Raw genomic sequence first — 25,321 nt, forward strand, 5'->3', positions numbered from 1 at the left:
CTATGCAGATTGAGGGGTTTTATGCACAGTGCTCTCCGCATTTCTCAGCGGCAGCCTGGGGAGAAGCTATGTGGAAATCGTGCTCGGAACTGTCTTGAACTACAATAATCTATTTTTATTTATGATGACATGACCATCTGTCACGCAACTTTTTTCAGTGAGGCGAGAAGAGTCTGGCAGCCTGCTCCTCCTCTCCCAAATGGTAGGTAGGCAAAGCTCCTGTCTGCTCTTCTCAACACTCCCTTTAGACCAGTTTCTTTCTCAAATCAAAGCACTGACAGCAGTAGCCCTGCAACAGGAAACAGGAGCCAGTACTTAAAGAAACATGGAGCAGTGACATTTTTCTCAAGTAAGAATCAGTTGCAAGACACAGGTAACAACTATTACAAGTTTTTAAAAGCAGATGTAGTGACTGCAAACTTCAGACATTTAAAATCCAACCTGCAAACAAACAGCATCAAAATTATCTAACCATAGTACAATTTCTGAAATCATTTCAACAGCAACAATAATCAAAACAATAGTTTAGCAAGAGCATAAAGGAAGCAGACTTTCGGTAATGAATAGTTTTGACCTTTCTGCTGCCAGTGGAGGTTGCATGAAAATTTCCATCCATCTCCATGATTTTTCATTCATCAAGGCAAAGTTAGCTGTAAGACAAAACACACATTAACATGAAAGGAAAAAGATCAACATTTTTCAGTAGTCTCAAAAAACCCACTTAATCCTTTCATGACTTGCACTAAAATTTGTGCAAAGATATTCTGAATTCTACAGCCAAGTAAACTCCAGCTTCTCCAAACTCTTCTTTCTTTTGACATCCCAGTTTAAAGAAGTATCACAAACACCTAAAATTGTCTTTCTGCATGTCCAGCACTGTTCTGTGAGTGCGCATAAGGGAGATCTCAGAGCCCTACCGTCTGCAGACTGCTTCTGGAACAGCCAGTATTAAATTGTCAAATAAGAAAGCAATAGCATGTTTAATACATGTGAACTAGGAAAATCCAAACGATATGACAAGATTGAGTAAATAGTACCAAGCACCCTGTATCAGTTAGTAGCCAAGTAGATAGGAAGACTGCAACAGCTTTCAACCAAGGCAGAGATGCAGAGTGTCATACAACTGAGGTACTACAGAGAACAAACTTCTCTCTCTCTGCTATCTGTCACTTTACAGGTAGGTATTTCAGGGACAAATAAAAACTCTACAACCTCCAGATCCAATCCCACCGATGTCAAAGTGCCTTGAAATAAGTCAGTTCTTCCTAAGGACATGTCTACACTGTAGAAGAACACAGTGCCAGGTGACAATGACCGAATGGCTCTGATTAACATACCAAAAGCAATTAGAAATAGCAACATTAGCAAACTGCTACATCCAGGTAAACACATCCAGCTTCCTAGAAGAACTAATCCCCTTGAGCCAAGTGCCAGGCAGCTAACACTGCATCTAGAATCCAATCTACCTTGTTTGGAACTAGCTCAGGTGTCACTTCATGGCACTGCATGAAGCCATTTAAACTAACTTCACAGGATAGTTCCACAAGGAAAGAAGGTAATAACACATTGCTACCAGCTACCTTCCTTAAACTTATTATCGTAACATAACAAAGAACTTACTTCCAGTATGGCACCTGATACAATGCGTTTCAAATGCAACTAATATTAATACAACCATATTTTTCAAGGAGCTTTTATTTTTCTGCTTCCGTTCTTGGATATACATAGCATACACAGCACATAGTTCTTATGTTGGTGTTTTATTCAAACATGAGATCTGAGTCCAAATACAAAATTCAGTGATGCTTTTTGCTTTGAACACAAGAGGTTAGCTTCTTATTCACATGAAAAGCCAACAGACTTATCAGAATATGTCTGGAAGCAAAGTATTAAACCCTAGTTCAGATATACATAATTTCATAGTACAGAAAATATATTACCTTTACAAGAAAGAGTTTTATAAGAATTCCTTCAAAAGAGTAAACATTCATGTAAGCCTCTACTCTATCAACCTACCAAAATCAACTGTAGTCAAAGACCACTATGGCTACCTGCGCCTTCTGGACATAAGACCATTTTAGAAGAGCACCATCATAACAGTAAAATTGTCAATCAATCCTTTAGCTGTCATAAATATACTTGTTTCATAATTAAAAATACAGGAATCTCACATTTCTCAATTATAATTTGTCAACTTGAATTATATATAAGCATATAAAGCCATATAGGACCCTCTAGCACACAAAATCCACGAAGCCCTTACTGTCCATTGTAAGCAAAGTCAAATCACATGTGGTTTTCACAAAACATAGTATTCCTGACATACAAGAAAAATGTTTAGCTTGGCAACAACTGTGGTGAAAAAGAAAAAAGAAAGACGAGTTTAAAAGTAGGAGATGTAGAACCTGTCTAAAGCAGGTCCTTCTAAACTACATCTGTCCAATGACCAAATACAATATATGTTCTCACAGAAAGAAGTGTACAGTGTTTCACAGGAATTGTTCAGCATTGCAAACAGTAGCACTCGTGTGCTCCACCTCATTTTTGTTAAATCACAGGTTTTAATAATTCAAATAATTTATTGTCCAGATTTTAAAACCCCAAGATATTGAACATTAAAAGTTCACAGGTTAGTTTTAAAATTCTGTTCCCAATCTTAACACGTATAGTAAAACGTACTTTTGAGGCACGGCTGAAAATCCAAGCAGGAACTGATTGTCTTACATGTAACCATAAACATTCAATAAATGGTTGGTCTATTTTGAGTTCAAAATGTCAATGTTCCTACGAAAAGAAAGTGTCTTGATGATTTGATTTTTTTGTATTCTGTAAATGTGAGTATAAAGCCAATGTTAACATATAAAACTTGGCACTAGAACTGCCTCTTTCAGAGCCATACAGTCTTTGCATGCACTGTAACCTACAGTCAAACACAATTTCCAACTGTGCCGGAAATTTTCTATTATTCTATATCTGACTTTTCTATTAAAAATAAACATAGGCTGGATATTTGTTTTAAAAAGCCTATCTTCTCCCACAACTTGAAAAACAAGTATCAAAAAGGAACGAACAGCAAAAATAGAAGAAATAAACACATTGTGCTAGTTATGAAGCTCTGACACCTGACAGCCGCTATCTGAGGAACACTAAAAAAATTCCTATGTACAAATTTTATATACACACTAAGATGAAAAGCTTAAGAAAATTACTATATCTGGTTTTGCATTTATTACCACCACTTCCGCATCTAACTGCAACTCATGCAAACGCATTTTCAAATGGCATATTGTGCAATAACCTTCTTTTCTATTTGGTCTGGCAACAGAATTAGGTCAACACTTTCACCTACGGGTATCTAAAAGTACACACTTTTCATTTAAAAGTTAGGCCTTAGTTTCTTGGATAAAACATAGCATATTTAGAAGTTCGAAAGCCAAGCAGGTCTCTCATTTCATTTCGGAATTTTGACAAGTCTTGCCGCAGTTCATTTAAGTTTTCCACAGTTGCCTGATCCGTGCTTTGCATCTTCTGCCTCATGGAAGTCAAGTAACGGTGGACTAAGCAACACATCACCTTTTGATAATTCTCATCTCTCTTTTGCTTCAGATTTCTCCATTCCTTTAAACAAACATTACACACTTACTACAGAAAAGTGATTTTTGAGCCCTAAAGCTCAATTATACAGAGAATAAATATAAGCAAAATAACAAAGCTATTTTATAGATACATCCTGATGTGCACAAACGTACAATGCATGTAAATCGCCAGCAAAATTTAAATTAAATTATGATCTGCTGTACCAGCAAAACTGAAGATTTTTGATCTACCTGTCTTGGTAATCGTCCTGTAACCAATTAAGAGTTCCATAATCCTGAATGTTTCTCAGTGCACATTCCATAAAGTCTTTGAATTTAGTTTATTTAATACTATTTTTGTCAGCAAGAAGACGCAAAATTAACGTGCAAAATTACAGGGTACAATAAAAATATTTATTTAACAAAAAAATATCCCTCCCCCCAGCAATGAGAGGCTTCAGTGATCATTTTTGGTTATTTATTCTGACACTTCTCTAATACATTTAAAACCAATTACCTTCCCCAAAGAATACTGTAACCTCACCATTTTTGAGATTAGCACATACTTCCTTGAGGTTTCTGAGAGTTTTCAATCAAAGCATTTTTTCCAGACTATTTCTGGGGGAATTAGGGGTTGGAGGGAAGGGAAATGAAATTCCCAAAAGTGAAAGTTAATAGAATCTTACTTAAGTTGAAATAGGTAACACTTACTTATATTTGGATGCAACACACATTATTCTATAGTTCCTATTTATCCTAGCGGCACTCACCATGCGACAGGCAGCTTCATGCCACAATTTGCTGATTCATTTTAACAAGCAGCACCTTTCCAGCTTCAGAGCCTACGGCTTTCCCAATCAGTTCTTACCTTTAGGCTGTTCTGACGTTTCACTTTGCCACTTGATGTATGAGAGCAGATCCATTTACTGAGACTGTTGAAAAGATAACAGATAGTCTTGGGAGAGGGAATAACATTGAAAGGTGGAGGTAGTGTGCATTTGTCATCAAAGTAGCTAAGCCAAAGCTTGGCACGAGCAAACTTCCATTCTTTATCTTCATGATTCTAAAGCATGAGAAACATTAACAGAGATCAGAAGCAAAAATATTAGCAGTCTATTTCATAAGTTTTATTTTCTCATACCTTAAAAACTGACCATTATTTAACTTTGATTACATAGTATTTTAATATAGATATTATATAGTATTTTAATAAATTTGTTTTAATATACTAATATAAAATAATTAAAATACAAAACATATCTCTCCGATTCACTACATACTCTAGAGTAAATACGAAATCTAGATATGAGGGTATAAACCCCCTATCAAATGCCCAAGGGCCACACCTTATCAAGAATAGCATCTTGACTTGAACAGCCACTGTATCAAGAAAGTCTTCAATTCCTAGAAGGCCAAAGCCTTGCACATGTTCAACATGCAAAGAACCCGTTTTATTTGGATCAAAGTAATTTAAAAGTTTGTATTTGAAGGAAAGACTCCCCTTGTGAGCTCAGAGACAGAGTTCACCCGTGGAGGTCTGTAGATTAGTCTGCATGCTGTAGGAAGAAATTTGTATAACGTCCAAAGATGCAGATAGCAATTATTGGTAATTAATCAGAAAGCACTTACTGCTATCAGCTGAAAACTTTTGTGAAGCATTGCCACAAGGAGTTTAGTTAATACTATCACAACCACCACATTGTAGGTACCAACAATAACAGCACCCACAAAAGACTGTAATTCTTCACCATAGCTAAAACGTGTGACAAAGATTGCTACGTGTGCCAGGGAGAACATGTACCAGAACAGAGCAAAACATGTGCCAATAAACCTACAAAAAGAAGAAAAAAAAAAACTGGTTAGGTAAAGCAAACATTTAAAGTTAGTTTACTTAATGTAAACTCAAGTTCAATGAAAAATTCCAGTTGTTTCATTACTAGGAATTAAGGACTAGAACAATTCAGCTATTTCATAGATATCAAACTCACGAATGGAATGTGTCATTGCTCTGTTGTTCACAGAAAATCCCCGCACAGTCCTTTTCTCCATTTACAGTAAATCCTTTATCATAAAGTTGTGTCAATCCAATTGTGAATGAGAACAAGACAAGAAGAAACATGCCCAGAAATTTTCCAAAATCTTGTAGCATCTGCCCCATTGAAATCTGTGAAATAGATTTATTTCCAATCTTAGTAAAACATGTAGTTATTTTTGTTTGTATTCTATCCTTCAGCCTATCATCAAGAGAAATATATCTATTTACATTTTAAACGTTTAACTAAAAATTTAATATGCCAAACAGACCTCGGAAACAGGGGTTACCCTTGTATCATTTTTCAATGAAAAATTCTAGATGTTCAAAAGAAGAATAAAGTAGTTTTATTGTCACCTGATAAGTTTATATCTTTCAATTAACCATAAGCAATAGTATGTACACCTTACTCTTTATTTGTAATAGCAATGGTAATAAGGAACTCACAAGTCAATAATAAAAGCAGAAAATGAAATGCATTTGAGCATAAATACCATCATAGAAATTTAAGAAAACACTTAATAAGGACACTGAATTAATGAAACCATTTGGAATCATAATTCATCACTAATAAAAAATTAGTAGACCAAAGCCCATCTGCAGAACGCAGAATAAATTTATTGTATGTTTTATGTAAGATTCTAAATTTATAAAACGTGTGTGTAAGCACATAAAAATTGAAGGGTGTGAAGTATAGAAGATGTGACACTAAATTCAGATCATTGGCTTCCATTTCAAAATATCCTATACAGAAGCTTGCAACAGTACAAATACAGCATCTTTAAAAAAAAATAAAAATAAAAAATGCTTGTGCATTTTTCCAGTGCAGATTTTTCCAAAGCCCTTGACTTGCTTTTCTTGTAAGCACAATATATTATTATAAAGAATGCAAATATATAAAACGGCTTCAGGTAAATTTAATCCTCCATGTAAACCGGTGTGTGGAAAGCCAAATCCTACATGAATTGCAATCTGTACCAAATCATAGTCCAGAATTGTATGACTGATCAGGTTTTGCAAACAGAAGTTTACTGGGAGATAAGTGCCAGCTCCTGCTCCCTCCCACACTGCTGGAAACTCACTGAGTAGCCCTGTTGCACAGCACATTCTCTCTGATTCTTTGCAGTTTGCCACAGACATGGAGAATCTGCAACTGCTGGCAGAGCTATGCAGTAATTACATTGTTTGGTCAAAGGATGAATGTCATCCCCATCATACTGTTTCATCACACCTATCCTTTTTTTAAAAAAAAAAAAAAAACAAACAAAAAAAACCAAACCCAAACAAACAACAACAAAATATTTACCTGGTCACAGGCAAGAGAGACACAAAACAGATGAAACAGAAATGCACAAAAAGTGCAAACCACCCAGAACTATTTTGTTTGGAATAGAGTGTAACAACACAGCCCAAATACCAGTTGCTTTCTTCATATAGTCATGCTATTCCTTTCAGAGTATTTAGAATTTCTAAGCATTTAAAATCTAACGATCTAATCTAGGGGAATATTCTATTTTCAGTTAATAATAAAAACCCATCACATAGCCAACTTACAAATCGGTATTAAAATAGGTTTTATTAATCGGTAAGTAAAGTAACTGAATGCTTAAAAATAACTTTAATTGCCAAGAGAACATAGTAGCTGCCTTGCCCCCGCCCCCACACTGTTGGGTTTCCATGCCATATTTGATTACCACCATTTGAACTTTGTGACCTACTTTCAGAAAATACTGTAAGAGTTGTCGCACAAGATGTACTGGCCAACAGTAATAACATAAGCTTCAGTGTGCCACTGAATGGCATGACTGTTGACTGTTTTTATTTACTTGGAAAATTTCATAACATAGCCTCCTAATAAAAAACTTGTGAAAGATCTAGTACATACCTAAATATGCACATTAAACAGTGAATCTCTTTAAAATGTGGAGAGACTTCAACCAATTTGTATAACAAGCCTAACGCTTACTGCAACATCAAGACTTTAGTACTTTTTTCAAAGTATGCAAGTACATTTCCATTTAAAAATGTATAAAAGAAAAAAAAATAATTAACAGCAACATAGTCACAGCTAGGGAGAAAAGGGTAAAAAGTAAAATAAACAGAAGCCTGAAAGGAGAAACAGGCATCTTCCAATAATATTAAAGTGGTTACAAGAACTATGAATATTCTTTTTAAAGCATTTTTTACAATGATTTTTAAAAGGCCAATTTAACTAGTGATTATTTTTCTTTCCAAAGAAGGACTGTTCTGTATGAAACAAAAACATTCTAAAAGATAATTATTCGCGCAGCAAGATTAAGTACTCTAACTCATTAAAATGAGCTGAACCTTCAAGATGGAGGTTTTCAGTTAGATCCTACAGCCTTGTTAAAAGAGCTAGTGATCTGAGCCAAAATTATTTAGTTCAGAACATCCTTTGGTATAGCTCTAGTTGCAGAGAAAGAGATTTTAAAAAAAAATACTGCTTCAAATATTTATTCAGCCTTTATGCTTAGTTTCTGATAATGTTTCTTGCAGGATCTTTTCAGATCATCCTCTTGCCATAAAACTCTTAAACTAGTCCTGTTCATAAGAAGAGAGGACAAAGCACTGATTTGACCTATTAGGACGAATTCCATCAGTATAATCGCTAGATGACCACCCTATTTATTCCAAGTGTCTTTTTATTCAACAGACACTTGCAAACCCAGTGATGGTGTTGTCAGACAGCTATATTAACTAAATCCTACCACTATCAGGGGGAAAATAAATAAATATAAAAAAAAAAATCAACAGTACAAGAGAGCAGAGACTTGTCTGATCTGATTTCTTATCAAATCTCCCAGGAAGGAAGGCCAGAGAAGCTGGAAGTATACCTATGCAAAGCTTTTTTCAGTAAGCTATGCCTTCAATAACAGGTGCTTTAGTTTGTAAGGGCTTTTCACCGGCAAAGTAAAAAAAATAAAAATCAGACAGTGCCGAGGACTCAAGCTGAACAGAAAAACCACAGAAGGGAAAAAAAAATGTTGCTAGTGGAATAAGAGGTGACCTCTACTCACAGTAATTTTTTTAGAAGGAACCTTTCTTCCTTCTTTTCATCTAAAAAGGATTGAGGGAGGTAATTGCATCCTAAATGTGATGTCTAACAATAGTCCAGGCTCCCACCCCTGCCCTCAAAGGTACTTGACCTTCTGTATAGTGTCATATTGCACCCTCGGGTCCACTCGGTTTATCTGACGTTTATCACGATGAATAGCACCAAGCCTAAGACGAGAGGGCCTGTGCTAAAAAATGAAACCAACTAACAAAGGTTAGAAATTGTTGTGGTCTGGATTGTTCCAGCATTACAACATGGAATCACGGAATTTTTCAGAGTTGGAAGGGACCTCTAGAGATCATCTAGTCCAACTCCCCTGCTAAAGCAGGATTGCCTAGAGCACATCCCTCAGGGCTGCATCCAGGTGGGTCTTGAAAGTCTCCAGAGAAGGGGACTCCACAACCTCCCTGGGCAGCCTGTTCCAGTGCTCTGTCACCCTCACCGCAAAGAAGTTTTTTCTCATATTTGATCTTTGACAAAACTGTTAATGCCTCTCCCTACCATCTTCCAGATGAATGAATTAAATGTTTTACATAAGTAAAACGTGTTTATAACTGTCATTATTAGTCACTGGAAGGCTCCAGCAAATTCCAAGTAAGAAGAAACCTATTCTCCCTTCTTATAACTGGCTATAAACAGATGACTATTTCAATACTCGAGAGATTTATATTTTTCAAACCAAAGCAATCTGCACAATTCAACTCAACATGCAACTTCAGTGAGATCACAGATGTAAAAAGAAAGGTTTTTGATTACTCTTGCTACACTCCTCCCTCTATCTTTTAGAGATAATAAGTTAGGATGATTATTTGCATAGAACTACATAGGAAGAACCTGATCCTTATGGTTTTCAAACTGCAGACACTTATGCTGTATGTTAAGCTAATAACAGATGAAAACTAAAAGAGAGCACGGGTACAGTTACCATGGAAAAAATATTATAAGAAAGTGAACTACACTACATCTTTGTTCTTTTCCTTACCTTTTTCCATCTAAATCAGTATGTTTTTACATAATAGATTAAAAACCCAAACTTCAATTAAATATTACTTCTACTTTTTACTTCTATGACTTTCTTACTTCAATTTTTTCTTTTTCTCTTTTCAATAAGACTCTTTGCTGCAAATTAAGATTAAGTGTAATATTTTCTCAAGCAGTAGTGATATTCACCTGGAGTGGTCCCAGAATAGAGCTGGTTGTGTACATGAAGAAGAGACGCAGGTAACTAAGAACATTAGCGAAAGCAAAAAGACCTTCTGCCACTAGGGTAGGATGGAATGCATCCCAGTCCTTCCTTTCAGCATAATTGTGAAACTGCAGTATAAAAAGGACAAACTGAGATCAATGACACTATAAATACAGAAACGCACCCATCCAGCGTTCCCTACTTCTGCCTCCAAAACAGGCAATAACATAAAATAAATTAACACATACAATTCATAGATGACTTATCTCTTTCAGATATCTCACTCTTTTTAGACAAAAGCATTTTAAAAGCCATTCCAAGGGGTGTCAGAAATCAGATGATTTAAATTCGACACCTAACTCGGCCACTCACTTGCTCAGCAAACCATATATGCCTCTGTTCTGCCTTCCCTTCTACCGTTTTGCACTACTTGTTGAAACAGGGACTTGCGTACTTTATAAACACATGCATTGTCTAGCGTAATAGGCCTCAGTCAAAAACATTAAAATGCTGCAAAGAAAACTAACGCACACGTGCAATTGCAATGTGGTGACAGCTGGTTTTAACCAGTTTTATAAAGATTTAGAAATACTTAGGACCTGGTGTTCCTTCAGTGGATTTTATGAATAAACACACACTTAAGTATATCCACTAAGTATGATTCAACTATTCATGGAACATCCACAGATCCCTAACTTTCAGCTTGACTGAAAACATTCTGCATTTACATCACCAGCTTCTGCTGTCTCAAAATGGACATCCAAAAACTAAGGAACTCAAAGCTGCTTTAAAATAACTTGCCTGAAAGCGTGCTGCACAAATATGGCAAGAAAAAGGGATAATCATGTTTTTATACATTCCAATTGCATGTGTACAAATCCTTCTGCTACATAGACTCTTCCTTTATTTCGTACAGCTTCACTGCCTACAATATAGACCTAAACCATGAAACAAGCTTTTTTATTTGGTTTTCTAAATAATTTATAAACTATAAAAATAGGACAGGAGTCTTGCACGTTCAAAAAGGTTATAATTTAAATTAGTAGCAAAGGGCTCTTATCTCAGCAAAGGAACTACTACTACAAATATGTGCCAGTTGCAAAGCAAATGGTTGGGAAGGCAGCCCAACGTGGCATCCTCTCTCTATTTTTTCCAAGAAACGGAGCTTTCTTTTCCAAATGATTACCAGCTTCTGAATCAATGCAAGGATAGGGAAACATGCCAAACACCAAGTTGGAAAGAACTGAACCAGTTTATTTCCCTCCCAACTGCCAGACAGCTGTCAACTCACAGTTTGCAATTCAAAATAATGATGCTACTGCACTGGCTTGAATTTTGCTAAAAAATTCCTTTTCAATAGGTCTGGCAGCTTGCCATATGCTGTATGGCTAATGACACATGCAACAGAATAGGAATGATCATTTTCAAAACTTTTATCTTCCATCAAATCCAGATGGCTTTTCACAGAGAAAAGACAAGGGTCCTCTTCGGTCTCAGGGCTTTTTTCCTTACCACAAAAAAAAAAAAAAAAAAAAAAAGCCCACGCCACTAATGTTATACACTAATGTTATACACTTAACTACAACATACTACTACTAACATACCACGTGTAACATATCATCACATATTTTGCAGCAGTGTACTAAAATTATATTTGCCTGGTCAGTCCCAGAGGAGCTTTGGATCTATGAAGATGGATGCTCACCTTGTTATGGGCAACCACTTTGAGAGCAAAAGTTGCCAAATACAGGGAATTCATGACAAAACTAAGCTGATTACGGGATTCTTCTAAGAAGTCTTCCAAACCATCATACCAGAGTCTTTTAACATCTGACCACACCATTCCTGCAGCAAAAAAAAAAGAAGACAGGGAAGTCAAGCCATTGCACTGAATAGATATTCTTCTACAACTAGAGCACTTTTGACTGGCTTTTTTAAATGATATTTTAGCAAAGTGAAAGAAGTGGAGTAATCAAGTAAATTTACTAAAAGCACTGCATTGGATTACAAGCATTTATCATAAGGCAACGGGATGTTTAACCTTTTCAAGCCTCCTTTCCAACTAAGAAACACATTCTCCAATAAAAAAAGAGCACGAGAGGAAATGTATAGGACAAAAAATTTGGTCAGGAAAAGGTCAAATTTAAATAAAGGTGGAAGGCTAGAATACAAATGCTTTTTCTTAATGAAAAGTATTCACCTTTACCCAAAAGCACTATAGAAAGCATTACATTACTATATGAAGTATCAAGTATTTTTTGGAAGTGTGTAGGTATTACAAAATTTATTTTAAAGAATAATCAGCTCAGTAACTGCTACTGAAAAGATTAGAAAAAAAATTAGAAACTTCTCCTACCCTAACTGATATTAAATAATATTAGCAGAGAAAAGAGACCATGACTTAAGATTGCAAAAAGCAGAAGTTTAACTTAGAGCAACAAACATTTGAATATTCAAGATCTTGATAGTAAAATTAATACCATTGATAATCATGTCTGGCTATACAGAAAAATACAGTTGCTGAGAATTTTATTAACTGAGTGTCTCTTACAGACTTGACATTTTTATAAAACTGCTAGATGAAATATAATGGCACCTTTGATTTCTACGAATAATCAGTTATTTAATTTTTTTTTCAGTACTTCAAATGTACGCTAATATATTTAGGACAAGAAAAGCAGCATGTGTATAAATGGTTCTTAAAAACTGTTAAAAGTTGGTTCAGCTTTTAGAACTTTGCACTTCTCTAATGCTTTGTCCCAGGAAGAGCAAGATCCAGTGAATGGAAAAAAAAAAATATATCTGGTACTTATGCATGACTTTATTTGTTCGGTCAGCTATTATGCCTTCCAATGTTGGAAGTGCTGTGCACTGTTTGTTAGAATACACATAAATATCTCTTCTTCCTGGTTATTAAGAAAATATTTCTAAACCAGAACCCCTCTGCCCTTCTGTGTGATCACCATGTATTGTACACTAAATTTGTTACAGAATCAGTAAAAGGAGTTGGAGAATTAGAAGAAGCTACAATTGCTCTTATTTACACGCAAAAGAATTTGAGTTCTGTTGCTTTATTTTTGCTGGGGAAGACACTTGTATGATTGAGGCTCAATAACTTTGAAAAGAGAATTACTGGATTCATTATTTTGAAAGTTAATCTAGTAGAACACAAAACTAGCTGCTAATTTTAAGTGTTAGAAATTCTGCTGTGGCCATTTTGACATTGATTTTTAGAAGGTATTTTAATGGGACTATGGAAGACAATAATGTAGATAAATCCTTCTTACTTGGTTGTCTTTATTGCAGCTGATTTTGTCGCACCTTTTCTACATTCTTTTCAACTTACTGAATATTTGTAAGAACACAGTATAATATGTGATTACAAAACAGGCATTTAGGCTATAAATGCTATTACTATTTAAAAAAATCTTAAGATTCAATAACATCAAAAATAACCTGATTTTAATGATTTATGTTACTTATAGGTCAGTTTTCAATCCTATCTGAAATCCACATGTTAAAATACTACATGAAGAAAATAAAATGTTTCTATGGCCTTTCATTAAAATTTCCAAGACCACTTAATGACACCTACACCTAATTAGATTTGATGGAACAAAAGAATTTATAAAATCAGACATCAAATCTCAAAACAAAGGAGGGGTCTGTAACACTGACTCATGTGCTACACTTAAAGCTTTCAAGTTTCTTTTAAGACCTGCATGCGTTTGTGTGTGGGGTACTGGGTATTTGTAAAATCTGCATGAACTACTCAACAGTTTTAATACAGCTAAACAATGAAAGGAACCACCATTACAAAAAAAAAAACCCTAAAATAAAATACCCACAACTACTTAGATAAAAACTGTGATGTTTTCAACTATACCACTTCTTTTTAAAAGTCCAATCAACCAAATGATACATATCTAATTATCTTACAGTAAGGTAAAAGTTTCCATTAATTTATCTACACAATTTTAATGCAAAAAGGAACACATACCAACCAAAAATATGTTAAAAGATTTTATGAATTTCCAACTGAAACAAAAGTTCATGAGTACTCAACAAAAATTGTACCTGTGCTCCCTCTACTGCATCAGCCAGAATTAACATAGGTCCTTTCAGGTACAGTTATGATAATGACATACAAAACCGGAAAGTTATAATATGGGAAAGTTATACTTGTTTCTGTGTTTTAAAACAAGGAGGAGGTAAAAATGCACACTTTCAATTTATTAGACTAAGATACACATACAAGACAAACATACATAACATATACTTTTTTCTTTAAACAATATGCCAACTCTGCAACAAGTACAAATTGTATTATTAATTACTTTTCAAATCAAGCATTACAGAATTGGTCATGAAATATCGAGTTGTTACTTATTGTTGATGGCAATTCTGTATATATTCAAAGTCCTGTCCCTGAGCTGAACAGAATGCTATAAAAATTCACGTTTACAACTATGGAAGAGATTTTGCAGAACCCTAAATTTTAGCAATTGTTTAAAGTTGGATTAGTTGAACAAAAATGTACAGAATCCTCCTGTTCTACCTAGCTAGAGCATATTCAAATAGAAATGAAAACAGTGTAGGAATTGATTTAATGTAACTACATGCTTACTCCAACTACTTACAACCCAGAAAAATAATAATTAACTTGCATACAATGCACAAATACTTTTAATCCACTTTATGATTACATAAAGATCTTAGCTAGATTTTCAAAGAAACAATAACTTCACTAGTACACATTCAGATTCTAGCATAATTCCATATATGGACACACAAGTAATTAAGAAGCTTAGATCATTCCTACTACTTTTTTATAGAATTCATAGAATCATAGAATATCCTGAGTGGGAAGGGACCCACAAGGATGATCAAGTTCAACTGCTGACTCCACACAGGGCAACCTAAAAGTTAAACCAAATGTCTAAGAACATTGTCCACACGCTTCTTGTAAGAGAGAGCTGGAAGATATTAAAAGTTTTGTGGATTATTGGCTGACAAAAAAACAAAACAAGTTTGACTCACAATGATTAAACCACCTACATACTAAATAATACTACCTATTTATGAAAAGTTATTGAAAAAAATCTACAGCGATGCCTGAATTAATTTTATTCCTCCACTTAGCACCAAAGAAAATGAGTCAATGACAGTCTCTTATCTGTTACAAAACTGTTAATCTGAGAAACACACGCTTGCTTTGCCTTCATGTTATTTTTCTTTCTTTTCTTTTTTTTTTTAAGATCAGAATTTTAAATTACCTAGGATGATACAAAGCTTTTACACGAATTTGTTATTGCACAACTGAATCTCACTTGTGCATCACTCTCAATGCTACCAGCCCTTCTGAAGAAAAATTCACATTCCTCCTCTGTTAGATCCTACAACATTCTGTTTCTGATACTTCACTTTCTGTGATAACTAGAGATTGTTCTAATATTTCACATCCTTCCTCAAAACGTGTGTGGTTGGTTGGTTGGTTGTTTTTTTTTTTCCAGTAACACTATCCTCCAAAGAGTGAACTTTGGTCAAGCAATGAGTAACATGTTAATTTCATAAGAAGGTAGTACAAATCATTGTTCTATCAACATCAGCAATTGTCATCCAATCTACTTAAATAATACCTACCAATTAGCCATATTATCAGAAGATAGTCTATTCTCTCAAGGGCTGGTCCCATTGTATTCTTCTTATTCTCATTGTAGACAAGGGAGTACAAATTAAGTAATAATAGAAATGTGAAATATGAAGCTCCGTGAATAATAAACTTCATAAAAGGAGTGTGAATTATTCGACCTACTCGAGATTTAGGAGCTAACAAGTAACACAGAGATAGAACCGGCCAGAAAATGCCAACCATCAAAACGGTCAAAATTTTCTTGCATGTGTGCTTGCGTCGATAGCCTGCCATCTGTCCAAACCATACAGTGTTTAGAAACTGCTGGCAGTTAGACTGAGCAACAAACTGGGAGGAAAAAAAAAGAAAAAAGAAACAAAAGATCAGTCTCAGGTTTCTTAAGACAGATTACTCATTTGCATTATTAAAATTCATTTTCAAACTATGTGCAGTCACCAATAAACAGGAAAAGGCAAGAATATAAAGTTGAAATAATTATCTCATAAGAGAAGAAAAGTGCTATTGACCCATTATGATTAAAAACATCCATTATTTTAATTTCCTTCTAAAGCCTGAAACTAAACCTGAATTACACATACTAGACTTTTAATGGTTTTCAGGTTAAGAATGAATTTGATTTCTAATTATTTAGAAATCTAGCATATAAATAACCTCAGTTTAATTGTCTGTTAGAAAATACAGTGATCTTATGTGAAGAATAAGATACTGTTATTGTAAAATACTATCCATGCTGTAAAACACAACACCTTGTAAAATGAGGACTAAAGTGGCCAAGCAGTTTTATACATCTCAGTTCTTAAAATCATTATGGCTCTATTCAGCAGCGTTAATCTTAAATCAGAGTAAATTACGTTGTATAAGTCCCTCAAAAGAAGATAATTTTTGTCTGAAGGTTACATAGATTATGCAAAGGTAGTTTCAAATTTCAGGTGCTTATTTGCATGGAGTTACAAAAGAATATATTTCACTAGAAGATGGTCTGGCATTTAATTTAAAAAAATATCAACAAAAAGAACCTTGATGATGTTATCACATTTCAAAAAACATCACAAAAATTTGTCTGTATAGCTAACTTGCCAGGAATAAAACATATTCTGCAAAGATACTTTCCTCATACCACCAAAAAATGTTGTTATTCTCCAACCCGTGGTAAAAACAAGCTATGCTCAAAACCAGAACATTTGAGATACTTCAGTACGCTTGTTTAACACATACCAGAAATGTGTAAGTGCTGGTTCTAGGACATTGCATAACTATGGCTTATGACTTTTAAACATTATGTATTTTAACAGTTTCACAAACAGTTTAGGCCTAGATATGTAAAACAGACAGAATTTATAATGCCTTCTGCAAATGCTAACTGAAAATGGATTTTGCACGGAATGGAAACTTTCTCTCTGGCCCCGGTTCTTACACCAGAATCCCACAAATGCCCATTTGCCTTCTCGTACAGCAAAACCAGAGTTATAATTTGTCAACGGATAAAGACAACTATGACCTACTGCACAAAATAAGTTCCATACTGACAGCATAAAAAAGTGCTACTATTCTGGAACAGAGATGCTATTCAGTTTAACAAGTCTAACATAATTGCAAATAGCACAGACAAGGCCTGAGACAAAGCTGAACAGGTAATGACACGTGGGAAGATGATAAATCATGTATGGCACCTAAGGATCCACTCTTTCCTAGGCAAGGATTTAATGAGGATCTGAACAAATAATTACCACTACAAGAACTGTTCATAAAAGAGCAGTAGTCTATACTCCAATACAGAAAATACTACATTCTTCTCCACAGTGAATACTGAAGAAACAGCATCTTGCAGTATCATTTCCCTGTTTCACATGCAGATGTTCTGAATATTACCATCTCTTCCATAACTCTTGCAAATTTATTTCCATTTCTATGTCTAGAGGCAAAACAACAAATTAAATGAATTACTAGCAAAATAAGATATGGAAAGCCTATCAAATTACTGCAAAGACTGACCTCTTTTTGATTATACTTGATTGCAAGTTTTAAGCGACTTAAGTTCATCCTCTCTTCCAACAATCCTCGCTTGTCTACAGGTTCATCGCTAGATGTGTGATTCAGAATAACTTCCAGCTCCCGTGAATTCCGTGCTTGAGCAAGCAAATCTTTAGCAAAGGTTTTGCACTGTTGAGCTAGCTCCTCATAATCATTTCTGAAAGACACAGAAACAGCACGTTCTATTACACTGCTAACATATTTTCTATTAAATCACCAACTATCCATTTTTGGTTGGGATTGTTATGTTATGCTAAGACAAATGAAAAAAACAAAACAAACAAACCAACAGTCATATGTCAAGATCCAAGCATTCTGAGTAGGTGTCGCCATGTAACATGACAATTACACTTCAGTTTAGTCTGCAATTCCACTACGTAGAGAAAAATTGAGTAACAGACTTACAGTATACAAACTCCTACCTTATAACTTCCATATAAAGAGTTAAAGCTTAGAACTATTTCCAGAAAATAAGAAAGTGTAGTAGTCACAAAACACGACACTGGTAATTAATCATTTGGACTTTCCACTTGGAAATGAAGTTGTTTGGAGTATTGCTTTATTCCCATCATCTAAAAATTAAAGTCTATTCACTGAATACTATTTATTAATATATCAAACATTAAGAAAAGAAACGACACTATTTGCTTGTCTCACCTGGCACACAGTGCCTGTTAGTGCCAAGTTGTGTCACCAAAATGCAACAGAAAGAAAAAGAAATAAAATCAGCTACAAAACCAGAAAGCTCATGTGTTGTTTGGGAAAGTAGAATTTTACCCCATATGAACATTTGCTTTCATATTCTCACAAAAAAATACATGCTTTTGTGCTGCTAAGTTTCAAAATGTAGAAACCTGCATAGTTTAAACATAAAATTATACTGAACATTTGTTCATTAAACAGGGCATTTTCAGCACAAAATCACACACATATGGATATTATATACACACACACACGCTGTTCAGGGTCTTATAATATAAGGAGCATAATTAAGAAATGATACCCAAAACAACTTCCAACACAGGTCAGGTCAGTATAAACAACGTGTTGCATACGTCTACCCTAATGTGGGGAAAAAAAAAAGTGCAGAGTACTAATGAGATATTGATATGATAATAGGTGTGCGATCCTGAAATAAGTCAGCATTTAGCATCATTTCTAATTATTTTTCCACAATAGAGCTGAAATTTGAACAGCTGGTGCCACTATACACATTGAACTGTCTACACCTAAAAGGATTTAAAGTAATTAAACTGTCAAAGTGATTGCTAATGAAGAATAAATTATGTTGTATAACTTGTTATTATGTCTAATTATCAGTTTAAACATTCCAATTACAAAAAAAATTAAGAATAAACCTTTTCTAAAGCATACACATTTCTATACATGTAAATTCATAAAAGTATTAAAGTTGGTTTGTGTTTTCAATTCCTACCTGAATTCAACCTCAACAAGGCTTAATTCTTTCAAGTCCGCACTGAGTTCAAAAGCTCGCAGGATCGGATCCTCCTCTGTCAACATGATTAAAGCAGGACTGGCCAAACACCGATAAATGTCAAGACGAAACCTGCGACAAAAGAATAGCAAGCAAAATGAAGAGGTTTCATTTGATTAGCAGTTTCAAATCAAAACCTACTCCAAAGGTTTGCATAAAACAGTCATCTGAAAGACAAAACAATTGGGTTTCTTAGAATCAGACACTACAAGCATTAAATGCGATATGTCATGGAAAACACTGTCCTTCATACACTTAGAATCACTGCTATTCTAAGTATCAAAAATTGGTCAAGCTGGTTCCCTCCTGTTTTCCTCACTGCTTCAGCTACATCAGCAGAAGGCCATCAGTTAAGGTAACATTATTGGTAAAATTTTGACATTTTAAGTGTTACACAGTAGCTCCTGTGGTTCTTCAAGTGGAAATAAGAAAGGCAAATAAAGCATTTAAGGGAAGCTTCTATTTTAACAAACTAAATTAAAAACAGTAGGGAGCTTCAATGTGCAATACAAAAAAAAAAAAACAAACAAAACACAGGGAAAGCATCTGAAGGGATGTTTTCCTCTTGCAAAGGGAAGTTCACTCATGAACACTGAAACAAAGGCTGTCAGCAGTTCTATTTTAAACCAAGAGCTGTTACCTCAAATGTTTCTATTGTTTGTTTGCTTGAGATACCCTGACACCTCTTCTCATACTGAAGATAATGACAAGGGTTATCAGACAGATGTTGCAATTACAGGTACCAGAATGTGGCCTGTAGTAGCTGAATACCAGTAACAATTACCCTTTCACTTCCCTTATTTTTCAGTCCTTTGGGTACATACTGAAGTAATTATGTAATAACTAGTTGTATATTGTAAATGCAGTCCACTTATCTTTGAGCTCTGTGATTTTTCACCCCAGCTCTCACATATTAAATTGTATTCAACCCTCAAATATCTTGTCAGGTTAATCAGACAAAATATTGTCAAGACTGGTAAAACCCTCTCTTTATTTGAACCTTTATTAAAAAGCTTTCTACTTTCAAAAATATTGAAGGAAAAAAAAAGAAAAAAATTGTCTTTAGTTTGCATCATCAATCCATGCTACAAAAATACTTTTGGAAACAGGATACAGAATTATCCACCTCCTCATTATGGCTCAAAAAACCGCCAAGTATTAACTAACTTAAGAAAAATTTTATTTGCATAGTTCCTATGCTCCCAAGCCAAAGATAGACAGGATGTTTGACACACAACTGGTAGAAAGGAAAGGCACTGAGCTTAATATGCGCAGGGACTAAAAATATAAAACCAAAATTAAAAAAAAAGCCACTGCCTCCCAGCAGCCTTTTCAAGCACAAACCATCCCCAAGAACTACCATCTTTCACAATTAAAGTCTACAACATATTAAACGAATCCACTCATAAACGTCACCTTAAAGAGAAAAAGGAAATATACTGAATCTGACCCAAGCGATACCAGAGAATTAAGACAAGATTTTTTTTTTATTATTATTGTCTATGACTGGTAAGTCTTACCTGGAATGTCGTAGACTATCTTTTTTGTTCTTTGCAGTACACAGTGTGCATTCACAGCCTACAGCATGAGGTTTGGGTAATGATATGTCTTGCTTTAATAGCATGGTGAGAATTTCATAGTTGTTACGATGAGCAGCTAAAATGACAGGTGCCACATCCATAGTTGTTGAGTACTCTGGGTTCTGAATACGTTCCATTAGTTTCTGGAATAAAATGTAGGAAGTGCTAAATTTATTACATAGAGTTCTACTACAGTGTGTACGTGTAAGGGTTTTTTGACTGTTCAACGATGAGTCTGTCCTTCAAAATATTTTCCTATGTTTCACAACGTGAAAAAAAAGGAAAAATTTGTAACAACATTCAAAATCTCACAGATAAATACTGGAAGAAAAAAAATGGGCACAGAAATGTTTCTGGTTTATTTACATAGAAAATGTGATATTCAGTGCCCACCTTCTCCAATATACATGCATGATATTAAAAAGTGTATTTTGCTCTAGTCTGAGAAAAAATTATTATATTTACTATCTAAGTGCAGAAATAATATCCTGACTGTACCATCCTCTGTTACACAACACTTTATTCCTTCTCTCCCTCCACCTCTACTTGTGAACTTTTAAAAGTTCTTTGGTACTCAAGCATTGCGAAGGTAAACTTTAGGGGTTTTTCAAGGTTTCAAGGACTATAGATTTGCTTTAAAAATCTACGAAGCTTCAATACATGAATATACCCGTTACATGTCAAGGCTGCTAATTACCTTGCAGACAGTCTACGAGAAAAGACTTATAAGCACTCTATTATTTTTTTTTCTCTTCTGCACTAACTAGGCATCTGTTAGCCTTTGGTATGTATAAAGCCACTGAATTCCTTAGACAGTAAAGCAAAATAATGTATCCTACCCTTTAAGAAAAAAGAGGCTATAAAAATAATCCCTAATGTCCAGATTCTATCACCTTACAGATACACAATTTCATTTAAGACCATTGTTCTAAATACTAGTTACCCTGAATGCAATAGCACAGACCCCCACTCCCCAACCAAAAATCAAGGATTAAGAACACTCAACTACAATGGTTGGTCTGGAGGATCTTTTTGGCCGGTGATTAAGGAGAATGTCAACAGCTCCCACCACTTCCGAGTCAATAGCCACCAAAAGTGCATCTGATGACTAAGGAAAGAAAAGAAGTCATATGTGAAAACAGCAGTAACTAAAACAGCGTAAAGAGTCAATCCGAAGCCAAACTGCATTTTTATTATTTTTTTCTTTTAATCAACGATATTCTGTATTATCACCGTGCACATGATCAGGATAGAAATTCAGGTTGTCATTCTAGGAGTTAGCATAGCATTACTGACAATTTGTTTTATTGCACAAACAGCAGAAGAACCAATCGCAGAAATTACTTTCAAGCAAAGATGATGCAGGATACTTGCAAAAATCAATTATAAGGGACAGTTTACCACGTTACTAAAAACGTTAAAAGCAAGTGTCTGTGTAACACAACTTGTGCGTATGGGATACTCCAGCCCCGCATTCATAGTTCTGCGGTAAAGCTAGGAACATAAGCTTTTTTTCCTGGACTGGTAACTACTTCTGAAACTTCTCTTAAGTTGAGCTAAGCAGCTTTTCATTTTCCCTACAGTTGATATTATTCTTTTCATTCACTTGAGAAAATTCAAATTTTTTCTTTAAAAATAAAAGGAAGAGACACAGCTTTTATTATCACCACTAAAAAGGAGGTCCAGGGAGGAGAAAGCTTGTTGTTTTTTTCCCATCCAATATCAAACAACCTAACAAAAGACACTAGTTTTCCCTGTTTACATACTTAAGCCATCATAGCTACAACTCTCCCAGAAACGGCAGAGATGTTGCATATAGTTAAGGAAGTGTTATTGGTATGAAACGGCCTCTGCCATCAAGCACAGATCAAGTTTAACAAGAAAGCACTGCAGAAACACATGCTTGCCTAAACTTGAAATTATCTAATATAATGTGCATTTTTCTAACTGTGCTACCATTTTAAAAGTTATTAGACTCCACGGCCAAAGAGATCGCTGCATTCTATACTTCTAATATGATGCATTTTAACTATATACTGTTTATTTTGCTTGAAGATAATGTATACATTATCTCTGCAACAGAAATAACATTTAAAATAAAATTCAGACTCGTTAATATTACTGAAAATGTTACTATACATTTGCCATGCCAATTAAATCCCACTAGAAAAGTACTTTAGTAAGAAGAAAACATTTTGACAATTACTAAACGGAGAAAGAACTGAGCTGCTTATGAAGACACATTTTATTTCCCTCCAAATTCTGACAGAGAAGATACATAAAGAGTAGAATACACAGATTGATCACTACACTGAAAAATTTCAGTAACTTATGTGTTGTATACCTGGCAGCCATAATCCAAAAGAAGCTGTAGTATGTCCAAGTTTTCATTTTCAATGGTTATGGTAACAGCATTTCGTCCAAGCACATCCACACAATTTATGTTCATTTCGCCCGAACTGTTTTCCTCTAAGAGTTTCTTAACCATGTAATAGTCACCTGCACAAATAATGTATGAATGTCACTTATGTATTATCATAAAGCACTAAAAGCATGCAAACGTTTTAAGTATGAGCTACTATCAATCAAAGATGACAACATTCCATAGCTGACAACAGACACTGAATATGTCAGACAATCAAGTCGTCGAGATACATAAGCATTCTCTCATCAGGGAAGAAACTAAAGATATTTCGGGAGGCCTGTCTCAGGAAAGCACTAAGATAGGTACTTTAATCCACCCCTTTAGTTCCAGTCCTAAAAACAAACACACACAAAAGTACTCTTCAAGACTGGGGCAACAGCTCATACATAACCTGTGAGACACAGGAAATGTTACGTTCAACTACATCAGAGGTTTCTCAGTTCAAAAACGCCATAAGCTTAGAGAAGCCCTCTCTACAATGCTACAAACAGGTTTGCATCTTCCCTGAGCAGAAGCCGTGTTAGCCTTCTCTGTATCACTCCAATTTTAGCTATATATCATCAAAGCAGGTGTGACATGATGCTGCAATGTTATAAAATTCAAGCTAGCAAGTTTGATGAGCAAGGAAAGCTAACTACAGTGAGATGTACGTAAGCTATATTTTCCTATTTGACCGAAGTATAAACACACCAGGCTGCCCTGCTTCTCCTGTTTAATTGATTCTTCTTGCCAAAGACAAAAGCATTGAAATTATTTTTGTTTCTAGGGTAACAAATTATTTTGCAACATAGAAGACCAAGACAAAGACAGACCGTAGCGTAGAATACTTAAGTATACGTAGAATACGTACAGTAGAATATATACAGAGTCTATAAGACTACTAAACCAGCTGTTATATACATTTTTTTTCTTTTTTTTTTTTTAAAAAAACATTTTTCATTGTGCATCCTTTTAGCTCCCTGAGCCTCTGTTTACACTTAGAGAGAGAGCTGTGTGGCTCAGTCTATCTTCAGGACAGACCACCAGCAGCACGGCTGTCTAACAGCAAGAGAGCACCAGCACAAACCTCCCCGGCTGCTGGGTAACGTCACCCAGAAACACTCCTACGGCTGGGAACTAACCTAAACACACGGCCAGCTCTGCCCGTACGCACACCAGCTTCTGCAGCCGTCCTCATGTCCTAAAGCACACGTAACCATTCGGTGCGTGATTAAAGGCCTGCCTTTGAGTCCAACACTTCAGAAGTGTTAACATAATTTTGATTTAAGACTGTTTCTCTACTTAAGGGTAACTAAATATATTCCTAAAGTAAGTAGCGTATTTTAGAAAGGAAAATCTCTTTCTATCCACGATCACGGGGGCAAATCACAGGAAACTCACTCGTTTGGGGGATGCCTAGATAAGCCCCCTGTTTCACAACAACTATATACTCACAGACTCTTTAACAGTGACCGAAGCACATATCTTAGAAACTCCTCCGACACAAACCGACCCCCTCACAAACGCAGGAGGAGCTGCCCAACGCCCCCCTTCCCGGCGCCCGGCGGCTCCTCAGGCGGCCGCTGAGGCGAGGCCGGCCGCCGCCGTGCCCCACGGCCGCCGCCGCGCCCCCCCGGTGCGCAGGATTCACCGCGGCCCCCGCCCAAGCCGCCGGGCCGGGGTTCGGGCCCTCGGACCGAGCGGCCGAGGCCTCCTCTCCTCGAGGGCGCGGCAGGCGGGGCCGGGCCGGGCCGCGCCGGGCGGCGGGGCCGGTACCTTTGTCGCAGGCCAGCAGGAAGAGCTTCTCGTCCAGGGTGGTCTCCTCCTTCACCTGCCGCACGTCCTTCAGCGCCAGCAGCTTGTTCGGCGAGGCCGAGGCGGACGGGTCCGCGCTCTGGTACAAGGCGGCCATGGCGCCGGCTCCGCCAGGCCCATCAGAGCGCGGGCGGGGCGGTGGCGCGGCGCGGCGCGACCCCCGGTGCCCGCTGCCACCCCGGAGGGCGCAGGGCGGCCACCCCCGGCGCTGTCAGCGCCGCGGGCCGGCAGGGCAGGGCAGGGCGGAGGGCCACCGCTCCCCGCCGCACTGCGCAGGCTCCGATGGCGGCGTCTCCACGGCGAGGGGCAACGGGGAGGAGCGCCGCTGGGCGCTGGGGCGACCCACCGGCCGAGGACGCAGTCCCGCCACAGGCGTCTGCCGCTCCCCCCGCAATTCACCTCCCCCCAGACAGCGTCTGGGGGCCGGGGTCGGGCGGGCACGGGGCCCGCGCCCGTCAGCAGCGGTGAGGGGAG

General features: G+C 36.5%; 1 protein-coding gene across 2 annotated transcripts; it reads right to left on the reverse strand.

Annotated features, from left to right (window-relative positions):
* Nucleotides 1–1,677: 1,677 nt before the first annotated feature.
* Nucleotides 1,678–25,177, reverse strand: TRPC1 (transient receptor potential cation channel subfamily C member 1). 2 transcript variants are annotated; one of them, XM_063338978.1, is made up of 13 exons: nt 24,809–25,172; nt 22,973–23,127; nt 21,635–21,736; nt 20,569–20,771; nt 18,989–19,120; nt 17,515–17,710; nt 15,513–15,849; nt 11,575–11,714; nt 9,854–9,997; nt 5,564–5,739; nt 5,205–5,406; nt 4,444–4,638; nt 1,678–3,618 (listed from the first exon to the last, which is right to left on the reverse strand). In XM_063338978.1, exons 1-13 carry the CDS (start codon nt 24,942–24,944, stop codon nt 3,391–3,393), a joined length of 2,346 nt encoding a protein of 781 aa, XP_063195048.1. In that variant the 5' UTR covers nt 24,945–25,172; the 3' UTR covers nt 1,678–3,390. The 2 variants fall into 2 exon arrangements, with proteins under 2 accessions (XP_063195048.1, XP_063195049.1); XM_063338979.1 differs by lacking the exon at nt 9,854–9,997 and having other exon boundaries at nt 24,809–25,177.
* Nucleotides 25,178–25,321: the final 144 nt, after the last annotated feature.

The sequence above is a fragment of the Chroicocephalus ridibundus genome, chromosome 6 (assembly GCF_963924245.1).
Source record: "Chroicocephalus ridibundus chromosome 6, bChrRid1.1, whole genome shotgun sequence".
NCBI classification, from domain to species: Eukaryota; Metazoa; Chordata; class Aves; order Charadriiformes; family Laridae; genus Chroicocephalus; species Chroicocephalus ridibundus.

What these genes read in the sequence shown, in the direction of transcription:
- TRPC1 (XM_063338978.1), bottom strand. Translation starts at nt 24,944, where the DNA reads ATGGCCGCCTTGTACCAGAGCGCGGACCCGTCCGCCTCGGCCTCGCCG. An exon ending in CTATTCTGGGACCACTCCAG is followed by an intron (nt 5,740 to 9,853) that starts GTGAATATCACT and finishes TCTATTTCACAG; the next exon opens with ATTTCAATGGGGCAGATGCT. An exon ending in AACGTCAGAACAGCCTAAAG is followed by an intron (nt 3,619 to 4,443) that starts GTAAGAACTGAT and finishes GTTTGTTTAAAG; the next exon opens with GAATGGAGAAATCTGAAGCA.